The sequence below is a fragment of the Mirounga angustirostris genome, unplaced genomic scaffold (assembly GCF_029215605.1).
Source record: "Mirounga angustirostris isolate CCGP_5_RB_7025 unplaced genomic scaffold, mMirAng1.0.hap1 SCAF_7, whole genome shotgun sequence".
NCBI classification, from domain to species: Eukaryota; Metazoa; Chordata; class Mammalia; order Carnivora; family Phocidae; genus Mirounga; species Mirounga angustirostris.
In genome coordinates this window covers 49,406,227-49,426,401 of record NW_026991715.1, presented here as the reverse complement: position 1 = coordinate 49,426,401, position 20,175 = coordinate 49,406,227, and the positions used below count along the sequence as shown (strand labels likewise).

At 36.5% G+C, this 20,175-nt stretch overlaps 1 protein-coding gene across 1 annotated transcript in view; it reads right to left on the bottom strand.

Annotated features, from left to right (window-relative positions):
• The window catches only part of RNF180 (ring finger protein 180), a 187,700-nt gene that overhangs the window by 35,516 nt on the left and 132,009 nt on the right, over positions 1-20,175 (bottom strand). Inside the window, exons 5-6 of the mRNA XM_054512195.2 lie at positions 14,366-14,591; positions 4,153-4,278 (exon numbers count right to left, since the gene is read on the bottom strand). Coding sequence (XP_054368170.1) covers positions 4,153-4,278; positions 14,366-14,591 — 352 coding nt within the window. The remainder of the gene's footprint in view (positions 1-4,152; positions 4,279-14,365; positions 14,592-20,175) is intronic.

Here is a 20,175-nt window from a genome sequence, read left to right as displayed (position 1 = left end):
ACAAACAAAAAACCCTCACAAAACTCAGAAAACAACAACACGAATCAATTCCAAATACCTTTAGACTATTTGAAAAATAGGAAGGTATCTTAATGACATTGGGGATAGAGGAGAATTTCATAAGGCAGATAATACAGAACAGAAAGATGGTGATGCAAAACCACAATTTATTAGAAGATACCATAAAGACAAAAAACAAACCACAACTGGGAGATAGTAGCTGCTATTCATACAATTAAGAGAAATATGAATCACCAGAAAATATTTTAAAACTCTGAAACATCAGTAAGAAAAATGCAATCAATAGGAAAATGGACAAAATTTATATAGGGATTTCACAGATGAAGAAACTCCATTGTCAATATGTATATAAAGCTATGTTTATTCCCCATTAATGATTAAGAAATTGAAATAAAAAACCCAGTGAGATACCATTTTATACCTGTCAGACCGGAAAAATCTAAAGGACTAAAAATATCAAATGTGATAGACAAAGGTGATGATAAATCAGTATATTGAGGAAAATGCTTTGGTTTAGGTAATCAAATTAAAAATGTGCTTTTCTTATGACCCAGCAGTTTTCTACCAGCATTTATTCTAGAGGAACACTTATGCTCCAGGAGACATGAAAAGAATGTTTATAGCAGCACTGTTTGTAATAACAAAAAACTGGATAGCTCTATTATTCATCAACAGGAGAATAGATAAACTGTGCCATATTCATATAGTGGACGATAGTATAGCAGTAAAAATAAATGAATATGCCTATGCTTACTGAAATGGATGGATCCAAGAAACATAACGCTGAGTGACAAAGCAAATGTAGAAGAATACATACACGGTTAGCACTAGAGAAGTTCAAAAACAAGCAAAATTAAATAACACAGATTAAATATACGTATGTATACTTGTATAAAGAAATGATAATGCAAAATTCAGGGCAACAGGACACAAACAAAGGAGAGGAGGTGATTCAGGAATACTGATAATTGAGGAGTCTGGTTTATGATTAAAATCCTATTATAGTTTTTCCCGCCTGACCATATGCAATCACAGATGCTTTACATGGCAGGCCTCACAGGACAAACTGCCCTATGTCTCCCTGCCCAGTGAGTCCCAGGGATGCTCTTTCATATATTTACATTCTTCGGCCCAGCACCTGCATTCCTAGGTTCTTTATCTGAAGCCTTGGCCAGAGGACTTCTTCAGATGCCTCTACTGAGACCTCTTGAAAGGGGTAGAAGAGGGAACCTTGAAGACACTTTTCCCCCATTCTGAATTAGTATTCAGGGCTTTCCTGCTCTTAGGCATTTGCCATCCCCCCCGGCCCCCACGCACCTTTAGGGCTCACAAAACTGCCAGTGCCTTTTGTTTGGGGATTCCCTCAACAATGACATGACCCCCACATCTGTGCTGATCCACCTGACCCTGGACTAAGTGCACTGTTACAAAAGCGAAAATGGAATGGGATTGAGGGGCAGCAGCATTTCCTCCAGTTTTAGACTTCTGTTTATACCACTGCATGAAGATATCAAAGGCTTAACTCTCAATTTTGGCTGAGCCTCACAGCTCAGCTCTTGTTTAGCTCAGCAGACCCTTGACAGTAATATACTATATATAGCTTATATATAAGCTAAGCAAGAGAAATATATATATATATATATATATATATTTCTTTTTCTCTCTTTTCTTCTTTCCTTCCTTCTTTCTCTCTTCTCTCTTCCTCTTTCTTTCTTTCTTTCTCTTTTTGATAGTAATATATTTAAGTTAGGTTGTGTAATAAAGCTACTTTGATCATCCTCCATAAAAACTTATAACAACTTAAGTTCTGCAGAATCATATGGGGATGACAAATAAGAAATCACAAAGAAGCAAGTGTTTAAATTATAGCTTCAGTATCTTGGGATAAAAAAAGGTGAAGGAAACTGTGGGGTTATCAGAAAGGTGCATCATTCTTTTTAAAATATGGGTGTACGGTAGAAGGTAGGATACAAAGGAATCTTTTAAAGCATAGAATTCATGGGGCGCCTGGGTGGCTCAGTTGGTTAAGCGACTGCCTTCAGCTCAGGTCATGATCCTGGAGTCCCTGGATCGAGTCCCTGGATCGAGTCCCTGGATCGAGTCCCGCATCGGGCTTCCTGCTCGGCGGGGAGTCTGCTTCGTCCTCTGACCCTATCCCCTCTCATGTGTTCTCTCTCTCTCATTCTCTCTCTCTCAAATAAATAAATAAAATCTTAAAAAAAAAATTAAAGCATATAATTCATATTTTAAGTTTTCCTTGGTACAAAATCTTTCAAGTAAGACTGATTTTCTTATATTCACTTTCATATTATGTTTAAATGTATCTATACCAAATCTGTGGATGAGTTTCTACAGTTACTACTTTATAAAATAATACATGTTTATAAAATGTCTTTAAACTATTTTCTTAATTCAAACCACTGTATAAAGTTATATTTGTCCTTAAACTACTTTCTTTATACCTCAGGGATTTCATAAATCAATTTATTTTTTGCCTCAACCATGTAGGCCCCATTTCTATCTCCTTCTCGTTTAATGTCATTGTGGTACCGATCTTTTAGGTCTTATGTAGAAGCTCCCCACCGCCCTGCTGTCCCGGCTCCCCGAAGATCAGAGTTCCCCATATCTGAAGCTTTCCAGACTCCATAATATTACAAGTGGTAAATGCTAAAACTGCACAGTAGTTCATGTACTGACCATGGTTTTATAAAAGGAGAAATTATATATTACGTCCATATTGTATGATTATCATTCTACAGTAATAAATTCCCAAAGGTAAAAAAGGTATTAGAAATTGCCTTGCCCGTATTTTTTTTTTTTAAGATTTTATTTATTTATTTGAGAGAGAGAGAATGAGAGACAGATAGCAAGAGAGGGAAGAGGGTCAGAGGGAGAAGCAGATCCCCCGCTGAGCAGGGAGCCCAATGTGGGACTCGATCCCGGGACTCCAGGATCATGACCTGAGCTGAAGGCAGTCGCTTAACCAACTGAGCCACCCAGGCGCCCCAGCCTTGCCCGTATTTTGATAATTCCTTATATCTGTATGTACAATTAGTTGTAATTTAGAATGTGCTTTCACATTAGCTCATTTGATCCTTACAACTATATTAATTAGATTGCACATACATACATATGTGCAATTTTACATATGAGAAAACAGAAACACAAGAATGGGTTCCTATGACACCTCTGAGGTCATTGGGCTAGTCAGACCTGAATCCAGAAACTGGTATTCCTAGTCCACAGTAATATCCTTGAGACACTCAGTACACCGAGGCACTACTATTTTCTTACAGATTTTTTTTTTTTTTTTAAGATTTTATTTCTTTGACAGAGAGAGACACAGCGAGAGAGGGAACACAAGCAGGGGGAGTGGGAGAGGGAGAAGCAGGTTTCCTGCAGAGCAGGGAGCCCAATGCGGGGCTCGATCCCAGGACCCTGGGATCATGACCTGAGCCAAAGGCAGATGCTTAACAACTGAGTCACCCAGGCGCCCCAAGGCACTGCTATTTTCTTTTCTTTTTCTTTTTTATTTATTTGCGAGAGAGAGAATGAGAGACAGAGAGCATGAGAGGGAGGAGGGTCAGAGGGAGAAGCAGACTCCCTGCCGAGCAGGGAGCCCGATGCAGGACTCGATCCCGGGACTCCAGGATCATGACCTGAGCCGAAGGCAGTCGCTTAACCAACTGAGCCACCCAGGCGCCCCGGCACTGCTATTTTCTATTTGTCTTAAATTTGTGGGACAACTGTAAAATATAAAACTAAATAAACTTACCTGTGATATTGAATTGTTCAGAATCTTTATAAAGAACACTAGTGCTTTGATCAAATACAGCTTTTGTTAAATCTGTTACTTTTGCAATGAATTTCATTATCCACATATTAAACATTATTGACAGCAATGCAACATAAATATAATCATGTGTTTTTCTCAAATTTTGCTCTTATTATATAGTTTCTATTTTCTTCATATACATATTGAAGCTTTCAGCAGAAGATACTTAGCAAAATCCTTACTTAAGACTGATCAATGCAGAAATACGTTTCCACTAACATTTTAGTTAGGAAAAAATAGCTTCAAAAAGAGACCTTGGACAAAGTTATCAAACTTTTTTGCATTAGTTTCCTTACCTCCGAAAAGATGGAATGCTTTTCTACAGCTTGGTAGGGGCCATTTTGCAGAGCTGGATTTCTGAAAGCTTTGTTTTATTTTCAAATATTCTTTAGGAAAGAATCTTTTTGTGGCATTGTTCAGTTCTAGAGTAAAACAAAAGAAAACAGTAGTTAAACATTAATTTGAGTACAATGGCAAGAACATGAAAAATTATTGTCTTAGTATTTTGATAATAAATTCAGATCTCTTTAAGAGAGAAGACAAAGGTAGAGTCAACTTTGTAATTTTAACTCAAGCAAACCTAATTCCCCCAAACTCACATTTGATGCAACTTTGATGTGTCTACACATAGAATATACATCTACTGGGTATCTCCTATGTCCTTTGCTATGCCAGATACAGACAAGAGTGAGACACCATCCCTATCCTCAAGAAGACTGAAGATTGAAAGATAGAAATAAACAGACAAAAAAAGGGAAAAATGTGTTCTAGATGTAGTGATGAGTGCAATCATGGCTCAGGATGGATGATGAAAAGGAAAAACCTTCTGAGTACTTTTTCTTACTTCATAATCTCTATTTCATTCTATATGTGGTGGTTGAGCATTTACTGAATCTAATGCTGCTGATTTTGAGGGAGTTTAAAAAATACGGAATCAAATTCTCAACCTTTCAGAGACTTGCTTATGAGCAAAAAATAAAATATTCATTTGAAGTAAACACAGACCAATCAGTGAAAAGGTATGATGATATTCACTTCCAATTCTATTTTTTTAAGATTTATTTATTTATTCATTTGTGAGAGAGAGAGAGAGAGCGTTAGCATGAACAGGGGGAGCAGCAGGCAGAGAGAGAAGCAGGTTTCCTGCTGAGCAGGGAGCCCAATGCAGGACTCGATCTCAGGACCCCGGGATCATGACCTGAGCTGAAGGCAGACGCTTAACCAACTGAGCCACCCAGGCGTCCCTTCACTTTAAATTCTAGAAAGTATCAGAAGGCCACAGAAAGCACGAGGACATAGGAAGAAATGCTCACCTTTAAGAACAACAACACAAGTTAGGGAAAAAGTTAAATCTGCTATTACAGCCTGCATTCAATAGAATATGGCTAGTTTGAATCACAGAAATACCAGTAATATAAGTCTTTTTAGAAAATTCTTTATTTAAATTCAATTTATTTAACATATACTATATTATTAGTTTCAGGGGTAGGACTTAGTTATTCATCAGTTGCATACATCACTCAGTGCTCATTACATCAAGTGCCCTCCTTAAGGCCATAATATAAGTCTTAAAACCAACTCTTGACACCTAGCAGGTTCTCACCCTGGGGTGGATGCAAGTTCTACTAGTAAGTACATGTCCTATAGAATGTGGGGTTCAGAAGAGCTCTTCATGCTGGGAAAAGAGAGGTCAGTCAGGAATATCCCACTCAGTACTGATGACTATTTATCTGTTTATCCTATGAAAATAAATTTAAACCTTATTTTCACATTCTTTACTAGTAAATCATTCAAAGCTAAAGTCTGGTTTAGGAAGTCCCATTTTCCAGCTAAATATGGAGCCTGATGACAAAGGCAGATATAACAGAGACAAAGCCACCAAAAATTTTATATTTGACAGTTTCAAAATTAAGTTATGGATTTTACAGCATCTGAATCATTATAATTGTATAATTTATGCTGAATTGATGTTAGTATTTAAGAGTTCCTATTTTATTAACTAGGTAAACCATAAAGATTTATCCACTTTAATCTGATAATTCCATTTATCATTTGCTACTACAATACTTTATGCTTATAATATAATTTTTGTACCAGAATAGTAAATGAGTTATCATTTTTTAACCCTTCAATCCCAGAAGAAATCTGCTAGTATTTTAAGACTTTTTCAGGTTAGAGCATTTATCCAAGCTTTCACCTCAAGCAGTTGTGTTCACTTTGTACTTACTGAGGTTCTTTAATGACTCTGGAGCACCAAGAACCATTTTAGTGACTGTTTCATCACCAAGAATAGTTTACTTTCTGCTAGAGGAATAATAAGGCTAAGAGGAGATCTAGTAAATTAAGCCTAGTTTAACCATCACATTTCTTGAGCCTTACTATGATAAAGACAAAATGTTAAGTACTTTATGCTGTGATGATGCATACTGTTATCATTTTGTATGTAAAGTTATATTTCAAGATTCAGAAAAAGGCTTTTGAAATCCTATGGACAACGGATATATTACTGGATCCTCAAAAGTTTATCACAGCATCCATCCCTGGCTTCAAAGAATCCGTAATTCTGTCTTTCTTCTGTGTGAAAAGAAATTGGGTTCTATCTTCCCGGCCCACTGCACCACTGGTTTATCACTTTTAAAAACTGTCAAAGTCACACACACCTATGGTTTAAAAAATCCAATGGTATAAAAGGGCAAAAACAAAACAAAATAAAACAAAAAACGAAACAACAATGATCTGTTCCACTCCTTATTTCTACCTCCACTTCCAATCCCCAGGGGCTGTTTAAGTGTTCCTGTTACCAGTTTTTTTCTGGAGATTAACCTTCTTAACTAAAAGTCAGTCATTTTTAAGACCTGGTTTGCAAAGCACTAGCAATATGTGAAATGATTTTGGATGATATTGAATGAAAATGTTTAAAAATGTCAAAGTTACCTATTTAAGAAATGTATAAACTAGATCAAACATAAATTCACAAATATATTGCTAAGGATGAGGCTAACATTGGTATTTAAGGAGAAAGTGTTGATATGAAGAAAATTCTTAAGAAAAAAATACTTCAGGTGGTACATGGATACAGTAAAAATTGTAAAGGTGTACCACATGGGTGCTTCACATGGGTACAAAATGAATTTCACCAGCAGAGTTAAGATCCCTTGCAAATGGCACTTTTTTGTCCCCCTTACACAGGTGCAAAGTAAGCATTGCTCTTGAAGCCCTGAAGATTTTAAGAGTTCGTGTGTTTTCATTGAGTTTGAAAAACACTGCTTTAAATATGCTTACTCTGATATTTCTTTTTTATAATAAAAATATTTATTTCCACATTTTTTTTTAAAGATTTTATTTATTTATTTGACAGAGAGAGACACAGCGAGAGAGGGAACACAAGCAGGGGGCGTGGGAGAGGGAGAAGCAGGCTCCCCTCTGAGCAGGGAGCCCGACGTGGGGCTCGATCCCAGGATCCTGGGATCATGACCTGAGCTGAAGGCAGATGCCTAACGACTGAGCCACCCAGGCGCCCCTATTTCCACATATTAAAGTTGAGAATGACTGCACTAGAAAACATCATGACATAGATACTCTTACTGATAAGAATGAATTTGGATTTCAGGCTCAGTGACTATTCTGTACAAGACAGACAAAAAAATGAGAGAGTGGAGGCATGGATGGACACAAGAACAAAACCACTATTAGCATAAGAATTCACAGACCAGACTTTTACTGGTAGAGAATAAGAGGAAGTGTGAAATGCTCTTAATGGGAATAGGGATAATAGACCAAGACCAATTATAGACTGTCACAGTAGATAAAAAGAGAAGTGTGATATTCTTTTGGATGAGCTGCATGTCCTGGATAAAGCCCAGCAGGACATGAGAATGTCAGACAGAACACAGAGAAATTCTTCACTGTGTAGGACTGGCCCAAACACTCTAGGATATCTGTCATCACTGCCCCCACTGATTAGATGCCAGTATCATCCCACAATTATTGAGACAGCTAAAATACTCCTGGTGAAAAATCATAGGCCTCCTCATGCTTAAAGTCCTAGATTAGCTTAAATGTCATTTCCTTATTTAGTTAGGGACTTCTATATACAAGGTAAAATTTCCTTTTCTTTTTTCCAATAGAGTTTACCAGTGTATCTGCTCATCAGCATGTTCTGCTAAGTAAAGGCACAAGAGTAGTGGGTATAGGGGTGGGGGTATCAAAAGGGAGACAGAGATTGAATGGATGCAAATAGTGGAACAAGAGTGGGAAACCTTGCTGAGGTCTGGTGCATCTGAGTGGGAAGGAGGGATGGCACTGAGTGATTTTGCAATTGGGGAGTAGCTTATACTGACCCTGTGGCTCCCTTCGCAATACCCAAGATGCTCTCATTTACTATATGACCATGGGTTAGGATCTCTGAACAATGGATACTGAGTCCGTAGTAGGACTGCCTACAGGAGGATCCTTCAGTGTCAGTCCACAATAGGGGAAGTTACACACGTGGTTTGAAGGCTTCAGTCATAAAGTCAATTCAAGAAAATACGATATGTTCCCTCACAACAAAACCATGTTCTTGTCTGAGGTATTCTCTTCTGTCACCTCGATGACCCCCTCTCCACATAATGCTTGTAAACCATGGCCTTTTCCTTTTCTTGGTGTGCTGATTTTAGGTGGCCTGCAGATCCTGTTATGAAGCATATAGCACCTTCCTGAATAGACTTAGTGTTGGGGTACTGATGTGGGGACTCTGGGTCAGAAAGGATGTGGTGAGGTTGTCAGTCAATGAATGGAAAGGGTCTCACCTATCCAGAGGTCTTCCTCCTCAAACCTGCTTACATTGGTGTCCTTCTCATCTTCGAAGAAAAAAGCACTCTAATTAACTTGGGACACACCAGAACCTTCCCCAATCTCACAAGCAAGCTTAGAATTGCCTTGTACAAACTTATCCTCCTTTTTCCCAAAGTGACTTCACCATTTTATATTTTAACAAAAAATACATGAGTCCCAATTTCTCCATATTCTTGTTAACACTTGTTATTATCATTGTGATTGTAGCCATATTAGTGAGCATGAAGTGTTATCAGTTTTGATTTGCAACTAATAACTAATGATGTTGAGCATTTTTCTATGTGCATATTGGCCATTTTTTTTTATCTTCCCTGGAGAAGTTTCTATTCAAACTCTTTGCCCATTTTGAAATTGGGTTGTCATTTTATTGTTGAGTTGTAAGAATTCTTCCTATATTTTGGATACTAGGTCCTTGTCACATATGTATCTTATACATATTTTCTTTCACTCTGTGAAAGTTGTTAATATCCTTTGTCGATAATATCCTTTGAATGCACACAAGTTTTTAACTTTGACAAAGTCTAATTTATCTGTTTTTTTCCTTGGTTGTTTGTGCTTTAGTTGTCACTTTTAAGAAATCATTGCCCAATCCAATTTCAAAAAATTTGACACCTATGTTTTCATCGGAGAGTTTTATAATTTTAGCTCTTACATTTAGGTCTTTGTTCCATTTTAATTAGTGTGTGTGTGTGTGTGTGCATGTATGTGTAAATAGTGTAAGGTAGTGTGGGTGTGTAAATAGTGTAAGGTAGGGCTCCAAGGTCACCTTTCTTTTGTGTGTGGATATCCAAACGCTACAGGGTTTTTATGTTCTTACCGAGAATAGTGGTATATACTTAGATTAAAAAATAAGTGCTTCTCTATTTTCTGTATCTTTAGAACAATTTCCAGAGGTTTCAATTAAAAAAATCATTTCATCAGTTAAATGGTTGTTTTGCTGGGATGAGGACTGAGCCTGTCATACCACCATTCCAGAAACCTCTTTACTATTTATTATCTTTAAATATTATTGACTTCCTTCTAAGAGGAGTTAGGTCTTTTTATACTATCTTCTTTCCCTTTAACCTCTCAAGATTTTGTATCATATCATCATTTTTAGTTTCTTTGTTAACTATATTTATTAGTATGCTTTTATTGGTTAGGATGCTCTTGGTTGAAATTAACAAAAAATTTCCTCAACTGTACTAATTAGTGAAATTAATTATTTAATGGAACAGGAAATCCAAAGGTAGGGTGGGCTTCAAAGATGACTAAGGCAGTGGTTAAACAATGTTATCAAGACCCCATGTTCTTTTCTTTCCTCAATTCTGCCATCCAAAATAAAGGCTTCATACCAAGCTGGTCCCCGCTTACTCATAAGATGGTTGCCGATAACTATCCCTGTTACACACTTTCTTGTTTATGTCCAATGGGAAAGAGAAAGGCTTTTCCATCTCATAAGAATAAAGACAAACTTTCTTCTCATCTCATTGGTCAGAACTGGACCACATGCTGATTTGTGAACCAATCACTGGCAAAGGGGATAGATTACCAAGGAGCCAAGGATGGGGTCTGCTACCCGGGAGCCACCTGGTCTATGTTGGGGTAGTTCAATAGTTGAATAAAACTCAGAGTTATATTAGAAAAGAAGGAGGATGTAATGGATACTAATTAGCAACCAACAGTGTCTACTGTAACTTTTTTCTATCAACTTTCAACAGTATATCTTTTATTTTTAAAAGATTTTATTTATTTATTTGAGAGAGCGAGCAAGCACAAGCCAGAGGAAGAGGCAGAGGGAGAAGCAGGCTCCCCGCCAAGCAGGGAGCCCGATGCGGGGCTCGATCCCAAGACCCTGGGATCATGACTTGAGCTGAAGGCAGAAGCTTAACCAGTTGAGCCACCCAGGCACCCCATCAACAGTATATCTTGATTTACATTAAAAAAAAAAAAACAGATATCAATTCCTTCTACATATCCTTCCCACTTCCTCTTCCCAACTTTTAACACGTTAAGTATTTTATCAAGATCACATCTAATAGTGTTAAGTAACTTAAGCAAAATTGCCTATCTAGTGAATGTTATAGTTCCAGTTTAAAATCATTTTGATGAAGTACAGTCTCTGGAATAAATCTGGGGGGAATCTAATTATTATCTCTATCCAATGAGCTACTATAACAGAATTATGTTATAACTAACCCCTTACTCATTCGCCAAAGATCTTGAGTTCCTTTAGGAAATGATAGCTTTCCCACTCTGACCTTTGACAGGAACTATCCCCTGGTTTGTCCACAATCTGAATGGCGACATTAAGTAACTGAGATGATTCATTCACTTAATCAATAACTGTCAGGGTTCAGTAAGATTAACAGAATACTCTAAGACAGTAAACTAACTTCTCCAAAGAATCACCCAAAGCATTTGAATTCAGAAAAGGAAAAAAAAATCTCATTTACAATAGCAACAACAAAAATACACAGGCGGAAACCTAGTAAGAAATGTGCAGAGACTTCAGGAAGGAAATTGCAGAAATGTATTGAGAGGTGATATACCATAATAACAATCACTCAATATTATATCAATGTCAATTAAAAATATAAATTATCCCCACATAACTTATAATTTTAATTTACTTTTGAGTTATTAAAACATACATGATATAATAGTTTTAAGAGTGAAGTAATGGGGGAAATGCCTGGGTGGCTCAGTCAGTTAAGTGTCCAACTCTTGGTTTCAGCTCAGGTCATTATCTCAGAGTTGTGAGATGGAGCCTCGCCCACTAAAAGCTCCATGCTCAGCTCGAACTCTGCTTGAGATTCTCTCTCTCCCTCTGCCCCTTTCCCCACTTGCGGGTGCACTCTCTCTAAAATAAACAAAATCTTAAAAAAAAAAAGAATAAAGTAATGGTATATGACAAGATAGAAATATGAATGGAAAAGAAGAGCTGCCAAGAAATACACTTTTGGGTATTTAGTGTATTGTACATTTTAGTAATTGTTATTATTACTTTTTAAAGAATGTCAATTCCATTAGAATAGGAAAAATGGCCTGTTCAACAAAAGTTACCGGGATAAATGTCTACAAACATGAAAAAAAGCACTCCATTCTTAATCAAACCAGGCACCATACAAGATGTTAGATGGAGTTAAATGTGGGGATATGAGGACAAACTGGAAACCTAAAATAAATGTAGGTAAAGAGAATGTTTATATTATTCTTTAGTGGATAGGGCCTTTTAACACCTAACTTTGAAATTAGAAATAATAAACACCAAGGTTGCTATATGAGATACATAAAAATATAAAAGTTCTGCACATTCATAAAACACAATAACATAACTAAAGTACAAATGACAAACAGGGAAATGATTTACCACCTATGACAGAAGCTGACACTAATTTTTAAAAAAATCTTTTCTTTTTAAGGGTTTTTATTTATTTACTTGAGAGAGAGATAGCAAGAGAGAGAACACAGAGGGAGAGTGAGAGGGAGAAGCAGACTCCCCGCTGAGCAGAGAGCCCCCATGTGGGGCTCGATCCCAGGACCTTGAGATCATGATCTGAGCTGAAGGCAGATGCTTAACCCACTGAGCCACCCAGGCACCCCTAAAAAATCTTGTTAATAAACAAGAAGAAGATGAACAAACCATAAGAAAAATCAGCAAAGTTCAGGGTCAGAGATTTAAAAAGAAACAAAACAAAACAAAAATGCCCAGAGTGTAGAGAAAATAAGCCCTTGTATAATGCTGCTTACAATAATTTTGGAGTATAATTTTGCAACATATACATAGCTTTAAAACACACATGGCTTTAACTACCAGTTCTACTTCTGGAAATCCCTTGCAAAAAAATACTCAAGGATGTGTGCAAATATTTATCCTCATATGTCAGCAAATAGTAACAAATAAATAAATTAAATGTCCCATATAGTGGATAGCTTAAGTAGATCATGATATAATGACAAGTATTTTTAAGTAAAGCCAAGTAGGTTAAAAGCATTATATACAACTTAATCATATTTTCTTTCTGTAAGAAAAATAATTAGGTACACAGATATAAATCATTATGGAAGGAAACTAACTCAAGGTGGTCTTTAGATGTTAGGACTACAGAGGATTTTGAGTTTACAATTTTATCTGGATGTTCTGATTTTTCTCTAATGAAACTGTATTACCTATATAATTTAAAGTTATTTCTGTAAGAAAACTAGACCATAATGTTTTGGCTCCTAGCAATGTCACTTTTCCTAATTTATACGCTGGTATTTCCTCAACTTTTATCAGAGTATACCAAAAGGCACAGTGTCAGGAAACCTGATACTGCATTTGCTCTGAGAATGTGAGGACACTCACTACTCTGTTTCTCAGTATGCCCTAGAAGAGAAATCACATAAAAAATCCCTTTTCAAGTGCCAGAAAAATGTTCGCTTATCCTTAGGAAGTGGGATGTTTCTTTTAATGAATCATGAGAATCATTTAATTGTATACTTACTTTTATTTTTCCTTAAGCGGCAGAATGTTTAAAACCAAATACTTCATCTAATTATAGTTACTATGCACAGTCATATGGTTTATGTATCTGTCCATCCACACTCACCTCCAGAATGTGGAGATAGCATTTTCCTCCCTAACATTTGGCATACAGTAGTGTACTCAATAAGTATTAGCTCTGCTTTTTTTTTTTTTTTTTAGATTGTATTTATTTATTTGACAGACAGAGACACAGTGAGAGAGGGAACACAAGCAGGGGGAGTGGGAGAGGGAGAAGCAGGCTTCCCGCAGAGCAGGGAGCCCGATGTGGGGCTCGATCCCAGGACCCTGGGATCATGACCTGAGCCGAGGGCAGACGCTTAACGACTGAGCCACCCAGGCGCCCTTCTGCTTACTTCTATCATTCTTCTCTTTTCCTTAGCAATTCTCTATGTTCCGCATTCATTAGTTTTTCTTCTTTCCATAATGTGTTTTAAATACTATGTTAATTGGGTGATGGACATTAAAGAAGGCATGTGATGTAATGAGCCCTGGGTGTTACACGAAACCGATAATTTGAACCGATTTATTGAACACTACATCTGAAACTAATGGTATACTGTAAGTTGGCTAATTGAATTTAAATAAAAAAAAGAAAAGAGTAAACACTATGTTATATTCCATCTTTACTGATACTTAGGTAAACAGATCCTTGCCCCAATTTTACTTTTCATTCAAGAAAAGAGACCTTAAGAACCGTAAGGAGGTTGAGAAGATGTGGAGTGTGGAGGAAAGGCATACAAGTTTTTTGTCAGATATTTACAGATTTATTCTCTAAGATTCTGGAGGAGATAACAAGGGCTAAAGAACGAGTAGCAGTAAAAGGCAGATATGAGGAATAAATAATCAACAGGGCTGTTCAAATTTTAATGGAATGTCTTTGACACTGGAGATGTCCAAGTCAAGAGTGCTTAGAATATGAAGTAGGGTTTAGACATGAGACCCTCTCTTCATCTAGGATTCTATGATTTTCAACACAGTTCTCTGAATTGGGGAAGGACTATTTTATAAAGTGTAGAGTAACAAATTACCCTGTATATGATTTGCAGTAGTGTTCTCATAATAATTTATAATTTCTCATAATAATTTATCAAGTACTTTTAGAACTGGAACAAAGCAGTAGTCAGAATAATCAAGCAATTATGTTAATGAAAGAGAAGAGTTACCTGTCTGGAAAAAGACTCTGGAAATAATTGTCCGACACAATGGGCAGGGAGTGCTTGCAGGATTGTCTTTGGCAAGAGTCCGTAAGCAGGGCTCACAGAAGATATGGTGGCAAGGGTAGCACATGTATGGGTTGAAATAAACATCCAGACACACTGCACAGATGTAACTTTCCTTTTCTTCTGCATATTCATTGTCATCATCTGTACTCATTTCATTATTCAAAGTCTGCAAAACAGAAGCAAAAACAATTTTTTCTAGTTCAGTATGAGATTGGTTTCCTTGAGAAAGAGTGCCTTTGTATTTTGTTAAAATTAATAAAAAATATTTATGAGAAGCACATAATATCTGTTTCTGTGACATATTCAAAGTGACAGAAAGGCTACCTTGCAACGTGAGAAGAAACTCAAAAATACACGAAAAATCCAGAAGTCTTATTCTTTTTACTATTTTTATATAACACTAAATGCTAAAACATACCCAGACATATTGAAGCATACCCATATCTCTATTTAACCAGTACTAGTTAAGTATCAGGTATACTAGTCCCAGAATTATAGATTCCCCATCTATCCCACTCCCAACCACAGCAAATACAGTGATTGTCACAAGGTTATGGAGCCTTCTATGGGCATGAGCAGATGAGGAAAAGTGAGGGCAACATGATATCATACTTCATCCTCATACCATGCATGCATTCTCTATACTTTGTCCCTTTGTGGACCTCAAGGCCAAGAAATGGCCAAAGCCTAACATACATCAGGAAGTAGACAAGGCAAAAAGACTTGCAGTAATTCTGGAATCAGCCTAGTAGCTGGGAAATAGGATGAGTCCCTTGCCCCCTCCCAGAAAGAATAGTTAAGAAAGAGGTCCTTAGGAAAGAGGCAGTTTAGACATTAGCAGCATAGGGTCTGGTAAAAGAATTCCTATAACTTAGCCTCACAATTTCCCCATCTGTGGGGATGTTGCGAGGATGACATAGGTAATCCACTAGACAACATGCATTCTGTGAAATCCCATATAACATAAACAAAGTTTACTACAGAGAGGATATGAAGTAAATGTCTCTCACCAACAGAAAGCTTGTGGCTATGATCTGAAAAATAATAAAGAAAAATCTGCAGGAAAGGCCACAAAATCCATAATTTTCACTCATTAATGATGTATGAATATCCTCTCCTAAACTTCTAAGATATTTGCAAAGTGAAAGGCATAAGTAAGTAATTAGTACTGAATTAGGCATCCCAGATAAAAACATCTATGGACCTAGATTCTGACTTACCTAAATTTTATTTCATAGTACCAGCTTATTCTGCTTGCATTAGACTCTCAGGACTGTGCCTTGAGATTTGAACTAATTAACCTTGAAGAAACCCAGGGCATAAAAAAACCCCATAATTTTTACAACCTCTTAAAGCATTTCAAGTTGTGACCCAAATATTTGTGCAGAATTTTATTTCTGTGAAGGACTTTGTCTCTACATATACGACAAAAGTAACTAGATTTCAGTAAAATACACATCAAAGAAATAAAATCTTTGTTATTTAAAAACACAAACAATATTTTGAAAATAAACTTGATGTAAGTTTGAAAATAGAAAATGAGGTTGCAACTATTCATCTATTATTTAAGCTAAGTGAAGCAGCCCTCACCATAGAAATAACATATATAAAGACCTGTAGAATTCACTATGTTTTAAGGAGTTAAATAGGTTTAAGAGTTTTTATTAATTCAGAAAACTGCACACATCGGTTAATAAATATGGTTATATAAGAAGACAATAAATTACCTCAAGGATAGAATTCTACTGGGTTTTTCTCCAAATTGCAGAGATGTAGGGTTGTATAACAGAAAATTTGCTGTTGGATGGATAGTTACTTTTTTTTTCAAGTTTTTATTTAAATTTCCCTTAGTTGGGCAATTATATTTTAAAAATTAATTACTCATTAATGGATCACTGCCAACCTAGAAAGAGGTTTTTCATAGGTGTGTCTATGAACCCATCTTCATCCTCTCAATATTTCAATTGCCATAGATGAAGACCCCAGAAATGCTTATCAGAAATGTGGGAAAGGGGACAGAAAAGAGAGCTATCTAGTTAGGAATGAAAATCCTTTCTGGAACAAGGTATGCCATTAGCAAATAATATAGAAATGTAAACTACACTAAACCAGTTGGCAGAGTCAAGATTAAAAAAGTCTCAATAGGTGGCTGGGTGGAAATCAAGATTAAATTTAACAGGGATACATATAAATTCCTAATTGAAGACTCCAAAATGGACTGCACACATAGAAGATGAATAAAACTTAGCTAAGAGCAATTTATGTCAAGAAGAGCTAGGGATTTTTACTGACTTAACTAAGCTCAGAGTATGATGTGGTTACTTAATAAGCAAATCTAACTTCAAACGCAGGATAGGGTGGGTTTATGTGCCTCTCACTCTATAAATATCACAACACATTTGTAGTTACTTTGAGGAACACAGACAAACTAGAGTTATCCACAGAAACACTGAGGGCCACGGCAGCATGACTTCTGAAACCACCTCCTTGCAAGTACTGTTAAAAGATGGGCACCTGGGTGGCTCAGTTGGCTAAGCGTCTGCCTTCGGCTAAGGTCATGATCCCAGGGTCCTGGGATCGAGTCCCACATTGGGCTCCTTGCTCAGAGGGGAGTCTGCTTCTCCCTCTACCTACCCCCCCTTGCTGGTGATCTCTCTCTCAAGCACTCTCTCTCAAATAAATAACTAAAATCTTTAATAAAAAAGATGGAGGGTATTCAGAAAAATATTAAGAGGAGATGAGATAAACAAACAAGTATCTGCATGAGAGTGATCCTAATTTTCCTGTGTAGTTTTCATGATTAGATCTAAAAACAAATAGATGTTAAGAGAAAATAGATTATACAAGAAATACCTATTTACAAACCAAAATGACATGAACCACAGCATAACATTTTTCCTCTTAATACAGTACATTTGTCATGGAACTAAACATTTATCTTGTGTTCCCCAAGAAATACTTTGGGACTTAGAAATAAGACGATTAAAGTCGTACATATTAACTAATTTCCTCAACACAACACCCCCATGAAGTAGGTACTATTACTATCATCATTTTGCAGAATAAAGAAAACTGAGAAACAGAGAGCTCACTCAGAAAATGAGAAACTCAAACCGCTAGTGGTGAAGCTGGGATTTCAATCCAGCCCTTATGGATCTGGAGCAGCACTCTTCTTCACTACCACATTCTTAAGTGAGTTAAAGGACTTCAGAATGTCCTAGCAAATAATAAATGTTAACTGCTGATGATTATGATGCAGGTTAAAAGAAAAAGATAACCCAGGTAGGATCTACAGGGAAGTAAATGTTAAGGCATTGTTACTAAAATTAGCAGGTGGATTTAACAGGTGCCCAATGTACAACTACTTTTGGCTCCAGGGGAATTATTCTACAAGAATCAAACACGCAGTCTCTCAAACTCCTTTCTAGGGGTTTCCAGTCTCAGAAGAGGAAAAAGTAAACTGATAAATAATATAAAGCAATGTTTCAAAAAAACCCCAGTAAAAACTAGCACAAAAATTAACAGACCATGAGTTGCTATTAGTAATAATGACAACAAAACAGCAGTGCCTTTAGCTCATTTATAATATTGTGATTACTGCTGCCTTATTCCTCCAACTTACTATTTTTTTTTAATTTTTTTTATTATGTTATGTTAATCACCATACATTACATCATTAGTTTTTGATGTAGTGTTCCATGACTCATTGTTTGTGCATAACACCCAGTGCTCCATGCAGAATGTGCCCTCCTTAATACCCATCACTGGGCTAACCCATCCCCCCACCCCCCTCCCCTCTAGAACCCTCAGTTATTTTTTAATAAGTGATAGTAGGGCAGTGCATAAGAGCAAGACTCCAGAGCCTGTTTGGGCTCTGCCACTGCTGCCTGTAGGACCTTATGCAAATTACTTAACTCCCTGGAGTCTCACTTTCCTCATTTGTAAGGTGGGGATATGAAAGTACCTAACTCATAGTTGAAAGGATTAAAAGAGTTAATATATATAAAGCATTCAGAACAGTACGTGGAATGTGTTTGCTGCTGTCATTATATTTAATATTATATTAAAGACTTTTTTAAATGAATTTTATGTTTACAGGAAAATTGTACAGAAAATACAAAGAATTCCCATATACCTCCTTCCACCACACACACACACACACACACACACACACACACGCATGTGCATGTGCACACAGAGTTTCACCTTCTGTTACCATTATGGTACATTTTAATATATATATATATATATATATATATATATATATATATTTTTTTTTTTTTTTTTAATTTATTTGACAGAGAGAGACACAGCGAGAGAGGGAATACCAGCAGGGGGAGTGGGAGAGGGAGAAGCAGGCTCCCCGCTGAGCAGGGAGCCCGATGTGGGGCTCGATCCCAGGATCCTGGGATCATGACCTGAGCGGAAGGCAGATGCTTAATGACTGAGCCACCCAGGCGCCCCATCCATTATGGTACATTTTTAGAGTTGATAACCAATACTGATACATTACTATTAACTGAAGTCCTTAGTTTATTATTTTTGTATATGTGCTGCCAAAGTGAGCCCAAGTCCATAGTTTATATTAGGGTTCAGTCTTGGTTTTGTACATTCTATGGGTTTTAACAAATGAATGTCATTTATCCACAACTACAATATCACATAGAATACTTTCACCTCCCTAAAAGCCCCATGCTCCCCCATTCATCCTTTTTACCTTTTCTCCAACCCCTGTCAACTACTGATCTCTGTATATAGTGTTCCTTTCCCAGAACATCATATAATAGGAATTACACAGGATGTAGCCTTTTCAGACTGGCTTCTTTCACTTAGCAATATGCATTCAAAGTTCTTCCTAATTGATCTTGAAGTCACTCCAGGTCTCTAACGAGAACTGCTCTTAATTCTACATCAGTTAATATCTTGGCCTTTAAAAAAAAAACAATAAATTTGCTTGATTTTCTAAATAAATGCAAAATGCCTTCCACCCCTAGATATTCCTGGAAGACTGTGGTCCACTGATAGCATGCTGTCTTATTTTCTGGCAGTGTTATATGTTTATTCTTTTCAAAAACATATTTTTATAATTCTATTTTCTTTAAAAATATGCATTGAATCAATATCATAATTTAATTTTGTTTCAAATTGTCTCCAAAGGAAGTAATCAATATAATTAAAATAGGTTAAAATTTGCACCTAATTTGTTCTGTGTGTGTGTATATATGTGTGTGTGTGTGTGTATTCTACCACATACAGGGGAGAAAAAAGCCAAAAGCCAGTTTTTGCTAAGAATCTAAGAATGCCCTTGATGAAGCAGGAAAAAGATTAATTTTTATTAATTATCTTTTAATACTCCATGTGAGAGAAACAGGAAGTACACAGAAAGCATTTCTGTTGCATACCGAAGCATAATGGTTATTTTAAGAAAAAGCGCCTTTGATATTGTTTTAGTTGTGAGCTGAGCTAGCTGTTTTTCCCACAGAATACTATTGTTATGTAATAAAAAATGGCCAGGAAAACTCATTATTCAGATCCGGTTATTTGACAGGCATTTTCACAAAAATGAACAAAGCAAATCTGTCACTTCAAGGGAAAAAACTGACAGTATTTGCTGCCAAATAAAATGATAAAATTTGGGATTTCAAGCAAAAATCAAAATTTTAGAAAACTTCTATATGTTTATAGCTTCCCAATATTTACAAGACTTTTCTGAAAAGATGATATATGACAACATTTAGAAGAGTGGTAAA